Source organism: Mycteria americana, chromosome 2 (assembly GCF_035582795.1).
Source record: "Mycteria americana isolate JAX WOST 10 ecotype Jacksonville Zoo and Gardens chromosome 2, USCA_MyAme_1.0, whole genome shotgun sequence".
Taxonomy (NCBI): Eukaryota; Metazoa; Chordata; class Aves; order Ciconiiformes; family Ciconiidae; genus Mycteria; species Mycteria americana.
Window position 1 is genome coordinate 5381814 of NC_134366.1, and position 13032 is coordinate 5394845.

At 40.9% G+C, this 13032-nt stretch overlaps 1 protein-coding gene across 1 annotated transcript in view; it reads left to right on the top strand.

Moving 5' to 3' along the window:
• Window positions 1-13032, top strand: part of CRHR2 (corticotropin releasing hormone receptor 2) — a 175613-nt gene that overhangs the window by 127320 nt on the left and 35261 nt on the right. Inside the window, exons 7-9 of the mRNA XM_075495498.1 lie at window positions 1408-1561; window positions 5089-5149; window positions 12183-12255. Coding sequence (XP_075351613.1) covers window positions 1408-1561; window positions 5089-5149; window positions 12183-12255 — 288 coding nt within the window. The remainder of the gene's footprint in view (window positions 1-1407; window positions 1562-5088; window positions 5150-12182; window positions 12256-13032) is intronic.

A 13032-nucleotide genomic window follows, 5' to 3' on the forward strand; every position in this document is an offset into this window, starting at 1 on the left:
AAAAATAGGGGGGTTTTTTGGTTTGTGGTTTTATTTTCCTTTGCTCAGGCCAAAAGGATAAAAAAAAAAGAAAATTTCATTTGGTTTAAACGAAACTTTGAAAACAAAATGTTCCATCTTCTTCTGAGTTGTTTTGGGTTTTAATCCTGTTTTAAAGATGAAGCCAAACTAAATTTCAAATCTTAATGAAATAATACAGAAATGAAAGCTTTAACACATTCAAAAGGTATCTTCTGTTTATTTCAGCTCAATAAACAGAAGTGATCACAACTTGTGAATGAGCTATCATTTTGTATCTCTGTTTCTTATCCAATAAATTCTTAGTCCACAGAATTTTGATAGTTTGATAGTGCATCTGCTGCTCTGTTGACTGCCTAGAGATCATCAATACCTTATGTATATGAAGTCTGAAATAAAATTAACTGAGGGTCAAAAGTTTCAAATACTTTAGTAGAGTTAATTAAAAGGCTGAAGAATGGTGGAACCAAAATGACATCAATGATACCAGCTAACATAGGTAATTAATGTCATGCTTCAGGGAATATGCTGAATGCCTGCTTGGACAGAAAGAAATTTTCCCAGAGTTCTGTGTGTACCACTATGGAAATTACCATCAGCAGTTACTTGTGATTTATTGATGTGATACCATCTGCCTCTCTATAGCTAATTGTGTATTCCACAGCTGTGCTCTCCCTGCACAGCCATTAGGAGAAGATGCCTTTACTGATACATTGAGCCTGACCAAAAACTCCTGTTGAAGTTACGGCAAAATTCAGAAGTGATGTGTGTAGTGGTGTGACTTACAGACTGAAGCACTAATGGCAGGAATAGAGGGGATGAACCAGGTGATAAAAGCATATCTGTAAAGTAAATATCTTTTTTCTAAATGTCAGTGGTGCTCCTTCCCTTCAGTGGAAATGAAGCAAGACTCTGACATTAACTTCTATCTTATATTTTCTTTGAATTGCTCAGCAGGTGGGTTATACTGCCTAAGATATGCTTAGATTCTTATGTCATCTTTGGATACAACCCTAGGCTATGGCTGTACCTCTCTAAAAGATCATCTGTAGTCAAATGACTTGCCTCCTCTTGTCGTCTTTCCACATGGCTACTTCTTAAACTCCTTGCAGACTGCTGGTGTGGACGTGCCTTATGGCATGTTAACTTTCCAGACGTGCTCAGGTACAGGAGATCCTGCATGTTGTGGTCAAAGCCAAGCCTCAGCAGAAAGTCACAGACATAGCTGTGAGTTCCCAACAGCACCTAAGATATTCTCATTCCAAGTCACAGGTATAAATCTGCATCCCGTGAATGAATTCTACCATTGATTTTTAAGGGAACAACAAGATATAGAATTTTTAAAATATTATCATGATTTTAAAATATTCTTTTCTGTTTCCTTTCCAGCCCTGGTGTCGATGTATTACCACTGTCTACAATTATTTTGTGGTGACCAACTTCTTCTGGATGTTTGTGGAAGGCTGCTACTTACACACTGCTATAGTGATGACTTATTCCACAGATAAGCTACGGAAATGGGTCTTTCTCTTCATAGGATGGTGTAAGAGCCCTGTGTGTTTAAAATGGTGTTACGTGGTACCTGTCATTAAAGTGACTAAGACAAGGGTAGCAAGAGTAAATTTTAAAAATCCCACTGTGGTGAAATCTGACATTCAAACCTAACTTTGTCAGAACAACATGAGATCAGGTTTCGTTCTTCACTGTGGTGATGACACAAAGCTGATAGGTTATTGCTAGATTTATCTTCTCCATTTAGAACCTCAGGCACCTGGTGTTAAGGAAGGAAAGAGAACTCCCAGGCTCAGCATTTTGGGAATGCAGCAGTTCATACCAGGTCCCTCTCACTTTGATCAGCAAAGCAGTGATCACAACCCCTCATATACTCCTGCTCTACAAGGCATGAAACAGAAAAGGCACTGTCCATGCCCTGTGGACCACTCAGTCTCAAGAGACAGGTGAGACACTTCTAAGTGAGGAGCTAACTAGAAGAGAAGACTCATTATCTGCCAGTCCAACCTTACAGCTGTCTTTTGGACTGCTGAGGGTTTTTTTCCTAGAAAACAGCTCTTAACAAAGAGTCATATGTCACCTTTGTACTATCCTTGTGGCTATTCAAAGACAGAAAAATAGCTCATTGCATGCTGTTACCTCCTTTCTACTGTGTCAGCCTGGGCCAGAGCAAAGGATGCTCCTTGTCCCTAGCTGCATCGATATAGGCTGGTCTATCGGTACAGGCTGGGAACCGACTGTCAGAGTAGCAGTCCTGCTGAAAAGGATGTAGGGCTGGCAGGGGATGCTGGCTGAGTATGAGCCATCACTGCCTTCTCATCATGAATAAGGTAAAACACATACTGTGTGGTCAAAAGATTGAGGGAAGTTACTAATACTTTCTACTCAGCTTTGGTAATGCTGCCTTTGGAATATTGTGGTCAGTTTTGGGTCTCTTAGGTCAAAAGGGATGTGGAAAAACTGGAGATTATCCAGTAGAAGGCTGTCAATATGATCCAGGGTCTAGAGGATATGACCTGTGAAGTGAGACTGAAGGACCTGAACTTGTTTAATCGGGCAAAGAGGAAGCCAAGGAGGCTGTTAGGTACCGAGAATGATTTGAAGGATAATTACAAAGATGATGGAGCCAAATTCTTCTTGGTAATAGCAGATGTTATAAGAAGGGACAATGACCACAAATTGCAGGCTGGGAGGTTCCAGTTGGACATTAAGAAAACAGAAAATTTACCAAAAAGATAGCGCAACACTGGAACAGATGACTTAGAAGCTGTGGAATCTCTGACCCTGGAGGTATTGAAAATTCAGCAAGGCTAAGCCCTGGCTGAGGCAAGCAGTGTTGATTGATAGTTCTGCTTTGAGCAGGAGACTGGGCTAAATTGGACTGGATACCTTCAGAGGTCCTTTCCAACCAATATATCCATCATTTGAATTTGGCCAGGAGAGGTTTGGCATGGCAAGCCCCATGCGGGCAGCTTGTCCGCTTGAATGCAAAATCTGAGGTCAAACAGAACTAGTGAATTTGGCAGTTCTTTTCTGTTGAAAGAAGAAAGGTGGAAAAAAGTCACAAATATTTTCTTTTCTGAAAGTAGAATGACATTTTGTTCAGAAATGCCTCTTCCTCTCAGAATTGAGCAGAAGTAATTGAATTGCAGTTCTGAAGGCAGAAACAGCCTTTAAAACAAAATATGTCATTCAATACAAAATCAAATGGGAGGAAAGAGGAGTTGTAGTAGAAAGAAAATGTTTATGTGGGGAATTGATTCAATTTTTTTTTCAATATTTTTCAGTTCTGTCACCAAACTGGAAAATCAGCTGCTCACACAGCTCTCACAGACCCCCCGACTGGTTTGGTCCCTAGTATTTTCCCTCCCTACCTCTCTCAGAGCCCTCTGGGTGTCTGATTACTAATGTAGGAGTGGTGTGAGCTGAATATACGTTTCCTCTCACCCTTTTTGGGTGCTTTCTGGCTCTGCTTTGCCTTCCCATACACAATCTTTTGCCATCCTCATTCTCAAATCCCTGTTCTTCGCTTCATAAGGAAAACAAAGATGTTTTCCCCTAGGAGAAAGGACATGGCACATTTTGTCTGTTCATGCCTAGCAAGAACATGGGAGAAACAAGTACACTGGACCCTGTGAGTTAATGGTGAACAAGAAGGAAGACAACACAATCACTTGCAGGGCACAAGAGCCACCAGGGATGGTGGTGCAAGAGACCAGAGCTGCACTATACTTCTTGCTGACATTAAAGATGACCACTTAGCAATTCAGTCCCTTCCCTACTGTGTTGTGGTTCTTTCCACTCTGCTTCATCTCTTTAAAACATCCATTTCCCATAGAAGAGGCAACAAAGGGGAGGTTAAAAGGCAGTGTTAGATACGAGGCCATGCTGACTCCTACATGAGGGTTTAAGTCATATTGAGTCATGAATTCACCTTAGAGAGGCAGTGATTTCAGAGGGACATGAACCTGGAGGTTGGAATGAGGGATGGAGCTGGAGAGGCTTGTCTTGTTTGGTTTTGCCTGAGTTGACAGGTTAAAGGTAAAGGGGAAATGGAGAGGGGAAACTCTCCTCCTCCAATTTCAACATCAATCCAGTCTTTCCTTGGGGAATGCCTGGGTGAAAAAGTTCCTGTTTCCCCCAGGAGGTCTGTGTCAAAGAGCCAGCTCTACTTACTCTTCCTCATTTCCAGTTTCCTGCTCCAGCAAATCCCCCTGAAACTCTGAGGGCCTAACACAAAACAAGCACAAGGGCAAGGCTCTGGCCATGAGCCTGGTATAACAGTAGAATTGGAAAGCAGAGGATATGGCACTGCAGGGACATTGAGTGTACAAATACACCTTATCTACTGCAATAAGGTTGCACACCCAAGGGGCACTACTGTAGCACCTTCTGGGTATAACTGAGAAAGCAAGCCCTGTAAAAAAAATGCATGGCCTTGATAAGAACTCGCCTGCAGACACAGAAGACACTGCACATCATAGGTAGAATGATATATATAAAGTTAAGAGTAGCTGGATCCTTTAGAAAGGGCAAACAATGAATGAATTCTGACATTGCAAGATATCAAGACATTCTTTCTCATAATCCTGTTTCACAGGATGAAGACTCAACTAAAAAAAATTGTTGAAAACGGGCCTCATCCAAAGAGCCCGATAAGTTTAGAAGCTTCTTGCAGCCTGGGAAATAAAAATCTAAACACCCACCTCCAAGTGATGTCTCTAAGGTTTTGCCATATCAACTGCAGGAAAATTAAAAGGGACGAAAATTGTTTTTAAGCCAGCCAAAATTGTTCTGATCACTTATATAGAAATATAGATATATATGTGTGTTTGTTAATAATTTTATTAACTTTTCTTAATAGTACCAGAGTTTTCTCTTTTTGAGATGATGTTTTTTATATATACATAAAGAGGTCTTAGCAATTGCGATGTCTCACATAGACCAAGATAGGACCGCTTGTATTTAGAGTCTTCCAGTCACACAAATCTGAATCTACATCTGTATCATGCATCCATACATGGGTTGTGATTAACTCCTGTTTTTTTGCTGTTGCAGGTATTCCTTGCCCAATCATCATTGCCTGGGCCATTGGCAAACTATATTATGAAAATGAACAGTAAGTGACGTTAACATTTGTGTTTATGTGGTTCTCTAAATAAATTAAGAAATGCCTGAAGGCTCTCTAAATAAATTAAGAAATGCCTTGAGGCTGAACTGGTAATTTAGAAATAAGGCTGATTGAAAGAAAAGAGGAAAGGTCACATCACCTCCATCCAAATCCAGACTACCTCAAATTTCAGAGCACTGCTTGAGTCAACTCCTGAAAATACCTTTCCCAAATATCCTTGGCCAAGCCCTGAAGCTCTCAGTTGATAGCTTTATACATGATTTTCAGTCAGGGTAGTCTCCTTCAATAGGAGTTTTGCTTGAGTAAGACCTGGGTAAAAACTACAGTTGAGTGCTAAAGGATTTAGCCTTCTGGGTGTGCAGAATTCAGTTGACAGAGTAGTCTTGTGGCTGCAATTTTTGCATTTCTGTTTCTGGCTTTTCCAATTGGAAGCAGTTAGGGCATGAAATTGAAAAATACGGGAGATAAAGAGGCATCTGTGTTTTGGGAATTTTTCCCCCAAACATCGATACTGGGCAGATATAGCTCAGCTTGTACTTTTCAACTAGTGTTTGGATCAATGTCTATTTTCTGTTACAGCTCCCTTCCCTACCCTTAAAAAAAACACCTTTTCTCCATGAATCTGTTTTTCATATGACCACACTGTTTGTCTGTCTGTAGCGCATCTGATTAAATGTAAGTGTCTACCTTGTAGGTGTCTGCATCTGCACTAATCTGTGGTCTCTTATGATCAGCGGTGATCAGTCAAAACAGTAAATGCAGTCTGGGGCGCATTTCATCTCATCTGGAAGGAGATGTCCAAAGTAGGTTGGATGAATTAGACTTTCATGCACTATTTCTCCTGACTATAAGGGAGATGGATAGAGCTTTGGGCACCCATGCTGTAGGCATGGGAGGAATTCTGTTATGCACTACTAAGTTCCTCTTCTCTGCTCCCCACAAACTTTTGAACCCTTGACCAATCTCTGTTCTGTAGCTTTAATGGTGACTTTGAAGGTGATAATCTAATTCCCAGGAGTTACACATATTGGCAATCAGACAGACACCCTTTCACTGATGGAGAAGTTTTGTGTGATTCCATCCTTGCCTACAATAGTCATACAGGAGAATTCATACTGTAATCTCAAAATGGCAAGAAAAACTTCAGTTGGAACTTGTTCCTTGGGTGTTCAAGTCAATCAGCCCTGGGAGATAACCTCAGATCACCAGATTTCCCTAATTTCTGTGTTCACAGACCTTCTTGTTTCTGGATGAGTCAAAGATCACAACATTCTGGGTCTGTTTCATGGCCAGGTTCCTTGTAGTTGTTACCTTGCACAAGCCAGGGCAGCATGGCAGCTGTCTCGTTGTGCTGAAGTAGGACTTTCAGCTCTAGAAACTGAAAGTCCTAGAACTAGAACTAGAACTAGAGCTGAAGGGACTAGTCAGCTTAAAGAGCACAAAACAAAATAACCAAAACTTGTGTCTTGAAACCTAGAGAGGCAAAACACCACATGCTTTAATAATGGCAATACACATTAAACATTCCTGTTGAGAATTGGTTCAACACCAAGATTTGAACACCTCATTTTGGAAGACTGCTCATCACTCCCAAAAGAAATAATGGAAAATAGGACCCCTGATAGAAACATGCTACAACAACTGGCATTGCACCGCACACAAGGTGGATAGATGGAGAAACCACTGCATCATCTGTACCACTGCCTCCTTTCACCATCATTGTACACCCGCAAAGTGATGTGAAAGAATCTCCTCTTGATGTATCATGGATATGAAGAAAGACGTGACATGTTTACATAGGTATGTGTGCCACCTTTCACCAGCGAAGGTGTAACTGGCCCAGATCCTGCACAACAAAAGAAAGGAGGATACAAAATACAGTCAGCAGGGCAAGAAAGACGAAGTGATCCGATTTGGTATGGTATGCAGAATATCCAGGCTGTTCCTGCTGAGTCTCTAGGCTCAAGCTCTCTGCCTTGGGTGGATTATCAAATGGAGCTCATGCTTTTAAATCCATCCTCACATGCTTACTGATAAGGGAGGTGCCAGGTTATTCTTGGTCAACCCAGACGATTAAACCTAATGTCTTGGGATGTTTTCACCTTTCTGTCTTTAAAGCTGGTGTTTGCCTTGGAGTGAAACTTTCATATACATCCTCACTGCACATCATAGCTGTTCCAAATGTGTTGTGCATTGAGAAAGTGCAGAATTTGGCTTCTGCCCACCATAGTGTGAGGTGTAATGGCCTGGAGCCTCAGTGTTGTGCTCACTTATTGTCAGCAGTGGGGCCAAGGTTCATGTACTTTACTCTGCTTGAGAAATCAAGACTGGATGCTTCAGTAGTGCCATTCCTTTGTTCTAGCACACACACCCAGGCAGACAGGCAGAGCTCTTGTAAATGAAGAGCTGATAAGGCCATTAAGCTGTAAGGCAAAGGTTATTAAATGAAATCTGCTTTTTGCATTTGTAGTAATGTCATATGCAGAGGAGACTCAGTAAAGTAAATGAACCGAAGCAAAACAAGAGATGAATAAATTGCTGAGGGCCTGTCAATTGTCCTAAATATTCAGTCATCTTCTCAAACATTAAAGCATGTGATACTTCAGATAGTCCCTGCTTGCTGCCTCCCAGATGAGGAAAGGAGCAGATTCTGCTAAACAGTCAAACTGAAGCGCATGTAGGAATGCACCTCTAGTACATGTGTGTGAGATGTGCATATGTGTGTATTTAACGTACTTATGGTCTAGTCTCCTCTCCAGTCCATCAGCCATTGGGACAGTTTAGACTAAACTTTGTGGCATTTACAAAATTCTTTCTCTGTGTTGGGATGATATAGAAATCATGCCTTTAATTTGAATTTTGTAAGTGTGTGCAAATATAGACAGATGAGATAAAACTAATCCCTGGCTTTGAGAAATAATTGCCGTGAGGATACGGGAACATCTCTCGTGAGGAGAGGCTGAGAGGGTTGGGAGTGTTTAGCCTGGAGAGGAGAAGGTTCAGGGGGATCTTATCAATGCTTGTAAATAACTCATAGGAGGGTATGAAGAAGGTGGAGCCCGACACTTCTCAGTGGTGCCCAGTGACAGGACAAGAGGCAGTGGCACAAACTGAAACACAAGAAATTCCATCTGAACATCAGGAAACACCTCTTTACTGTGAGGGTGGTAGAACACTGGAAGAGGTTGCCCAGGGAAGTTGTGGGGCCTTTATCCTTGGAGCTGCTCAAAAGCCAGCTGGGCACAGCTCTGAGCAACCTGCTTCAGCTGACTCTGCTTTGAGCAGGGGGTGGACTAGACAATCTGCAGAGGTCCCTGCCAACCTCAGCTATTCTGAGAAAACAGGGTGATCTCCCCAGTCAGCCTAGCTGTTATGCTGCATTTATCTTGACCACTGGAGAAATCATGTGTTATTCCCCCATGAGGTCAGACCTAGCAATCTGGACACATGCAGAAAACACGTACTCTTCTGCAGCTTCCAAGACTGTAAGGATATCCCAGTAGACAGCCCAAAATTCAAGACAAAATGGGAAACTTCTCTTCTTCATCTGAGTATGCATTTCAACTCTAACTTAATTTGTTTGGAGGTTGAACTGGGGTCAAGTTATGAAGCTCATAATAGTTTAAAAGCTCAAAATAGCATACAGGAATAATGTTAAGAAAATGCTTCAACCAACTTCTTCTTAATTTTTTCGTTTTTGCATTCACTAGAGACTGTGTTCTGCATAGTGAGGCAAATATAATTGGTGCTGTGGCAAATACCCTGTCTGGGGTTTAGCAGTCCTTTAGCAAAGTCTGACAACTCTGAAAAAAGTACTGTTAAGTCTCAATAAAAAAACCACACAAATGATTAAGAATTATTGTAGTAATTTCATTGATAGGCAGTCAGTAAGGAGAAGAACATCACTAAAATCTAATTAACAATAATGATAAAACCAGTGGTGGTTTTTGTTATATAAAGAACTATCAGAGAACCATGAAGAATATTAATTAGTGGTATTCAATAGAATCGTGTTTACATATCTGAGTCTAATCAGAATTGTGTTCCTAAATTGTCCTCTTCAATATTCAGGGAGTGTTTGTTTATTCTTTCAGAGGTAAAAGAAAAAGAAAAAAAAAAAGAAAATGGCTTTTATTTCACACAGATGGAATTAAAATTCTGATGCACCAAGTAATTTTCAGTGGCTTAGTTTTCTCTTTTTGGTTTTAAAGAAATGTGCCGTGCTGATTTTATTGCAGAAATAACGGCTTATGTTGGATTTAAAGTTAAGATGAGAGTCAGAAAAGTTTGCAATATCTCAGCTAAGGTCCCAGTTTGAACAGTTAGACTGTAAATATGAAACATAGCTAATCAAATGCAGCAATATGTAATGTCACTGGCAAATATCTGTCCTCTCACCCTTACTCACCTGATTTAATGGGTATATTAGAAATGTTTAGGTTACAACGTAACAGATCTGTTTTATAGCCCAATGAGATGAACACCGTCCTAGAAAAGCTGCTTTTTTTTTCTCCACTAACTACAAAAGGAACCTGGAGCATCAGGCTCCCCTGTAGATGCCTGCATTCCCCTGTAGAAGTCTGCCTTTGGCCACAACCTTGTTTCCTCAAATTGTGTGAAAGTGTGTATATACACATGATGCTTCACTCAATGCAACTTTGGTCTAATACTGGGCTTCAGATAATAAATGTCAGCATTTTGCTCTTCAGTATGGTCTTACAGTTGAGCAATATTTAAATTCCAAAGAGCAATGAGCAGCCTTTGCCCTGGAACCTTATTTGTGCTCTACCAGCTCTGTTCCAAATTCTCTGCTGACTTTTTCTAGCCCACTAAGTTCTGCCACATGACTCAGTCTTCTTCTTACTAGTCCCTCTCCTAGATTCCTCTGCTAGAACAGCCAGCTTCCCAGAAACTCCTCTTCTAATAGCTCTTGGTTCTCTGAGTTTCAGGCAATATATCCTAGTTGTCTCAAAATGCCCTTCAAAAACCTCTCTCAAATGTAGGTCTTGTAAGTTCTGGAGAGTTGTGTTTCCTGCTTTGGCATACCTTGTAATCCATTTTTCTTCATATCTTTCCATCTCCGTAACAAAAAACAAACAAAAAAACCCCAGTTTCATTCATTTAAGGCTGCCCTGGGGATTCTTCTTGGATGATAACTTGGCTGGAGGAAGTACCTTATTCCAAGTCTCGCTCTCATCACCAAATTTTGGAAGATTAATTACAAAATTATCAATTTACACTAATTCCAGTCAGTGCACCAAGGAATAACAGACATGTTTTATATTTATAAAATATTCAAAGCTGTCTCATTCATTTGGAACTTAAAAGATGTAGAAATTGAATCAAGAAAAGGCAAACAATTGTGTGATACTGTATTGTGTTCCTCGAGACCTGCTGCATAACTCAACATTTCTGTACAGTCAGTTCAGTAAGAGCACTTTGCAATGGGCAAACAGCTCCTTCTGTTTTAGCACACAACCCATTTTGGAGAAAGGCTTTGGCAGCATTATGTGATTCAAAAGAATTCTGTCTGAACCATAGCTTTCCTTATCTCAGTTTATTTGCCTTGAACTTGTGAGGTCATGTCTTACAGACTGCAACCTCTTTGAGGCAACAAGTATTATTTCTTGCATGCTTGTAAAAGTGCAAATCTGCACCTGTCTCCATGGTCTCCTTGGCTCAGGAATTACCCTTGTTTTCATGTCTCCAGTGGCACTAAGCTTATCTTTTGTCACAAGGCAAACACAGGAAAGGCATAGTTTTTGTTGTGTAGTCTTGTTTTGTGGTATCCACAAAAGGGAAGAAAACTCTCAGACCCTTCAACTCCAAAATCTACTTCCTGAGGGATCTGGAGCTCCAATGACCTAAACCTTAAGGCACTGTGATAGCAAAGTTGTCTCTGCTTGGTGGAACCAGGACCCAGACCATGTGGCTGTATCTGTAATATTAAATTAGCTGGGCCTGGAATCGTTCCTGGGGCTGGAGTCCAAATGGCATGGAGTAGTTCACATCCATATTATTAAACCCTCTTGGCCTCCAAATCAGAGTAGCTGCAGTTTGTAGACTACTGGGAATGTCCTCTGGCTCCTGCTAGCTCCAGATTTGTTCCCCAGGAATAGTTTTGGAGTTGGCTATTGTTTGGCCTGGGCCAAAACTGCACCAAGGAAAATGTAATGGTGTAAATGATTGAGTCCGGACCCGAGCCCAGTTTCTGATTCATTTACTGACATAAATATAACTGATTTATTACTCTCAGTTAAGAGAATGAAGTAAACATCAGTATGGGTTGCTGTGAAATCACAGGCTTAGTCTGTTGTATAACACAGCAGGGAGAAAAACACTTGTAGTTAGTGGAAGTGAAAGTCAAGCCAGCACTCAGTCACACGACACATCCAGGTTCTCTGCCTGTTTGCTGCCCTTCAGTTTACGTGTGGTTTCACTTAACCTGAGTTGATTTCCCTTTGATGTTGGATCAGGTATTTCCTAGCTTCACATGATGTCTCTGTACTGTATGCTGGATTTGGTGGTCACCAGCTTGGTTCAAAGCCAATGGGATGAACTCCTTATTCATCCAGTACCTTATTTAGACAGCATTTCCATGCAACTTGAGACATACTTGGTGTAGGTAACAGCCCTTACTTTATGGAATTCAAGTGTCTCTAGGCACTGCAATAGATAACAGATTTTTTTTCCTTACACAGAATATTTCTTTCAGCCCTTTTCCAGACCCAGCAGGACACATCTTCTGCATCCTCCTATTTCTTGGAAATATTTACATGAGCAATACCAAAACCATAGCAGGAACATGAATGGTCTAATGGGAGGAGAAAACGGGGCTCAGATCTGTGTCCAAACAAAAGGTGTCTTTGTAGCAGAAAACTCGATCACTTGCAGATTATGTATATGATTAAACAGCTTGGGGAATAAGGGAACATCTCTCTGTGGTGTCCTTGATATTACAATCTAAAAGAAGTGTACTCCCCTTTATAAATTATTTTCCTATTTGTTTTGTTTCTTACAGATGCTGGTTTGGAAAAGAGCCAGGGAAATATATCGACTACATATATCAAGGGCCAGTGATTCTTGTTCTTCTGGTAAGCATGTATGTGGGTGGAAGGACACTGCCATCTCCGTTGAGGGATAATTTGATAGGCATCTGTGATGTTCCACATCTACTTTTATGTAAAATAAGACACAAACAAGGTCAAACGTCTTCAGCTGTTCTCTGAAGTTGCCACAGTAGCTAACGCTAAGTCAGAATTGCAGTGATCTGTTTTTGGCTGTTTCCTTGACCTTAGGGCATTCTTTCCTGCTCCCTCTGTAATGTTGTTTGCCTTCCTTTGTACAATGTTTTGAGATGTAAGAAGGAAAAAAGTTCAAAAACGGGAGGTACGTTACAATATCTGCTCATCCACTTGAGGCTCTTGAGAACTAGGGCAATTCCGTCACGCACATTGATTAGAAAAATGTAGTAATCATGTTAAGGAATTGCATCTCCTCGTACAGTCATCTACGTCTTCTACATCCCCATCACTGCTCTGTATTTGTTTGTTAGCTTTCCTGTTGTTAAATTTCCTTGTCAGTGCCACCTACAGTTAACAGGCTGTTTATCTGTTTACCCAACACTCTGTCTCTTGTGCCAATGAACAGTAGGCAGAGGAAGAAGGAAGCTCATTCATAAGCCATTTTGAACCTTCAACTAAAGTGCAGTGATGCTTTCCCAGAAAATACTGGGTGTGCATTGAAAAGATCAATGCTGTTAGAAAGGACAATGCTGAAAAACGTGATTCTACTCTTCTACTCCTTTGCAGTAAAAGCCACCTAGGAAGAAGGCAGATGTCCTAATAGAGAATTGACAGGGCTCAGTGGGG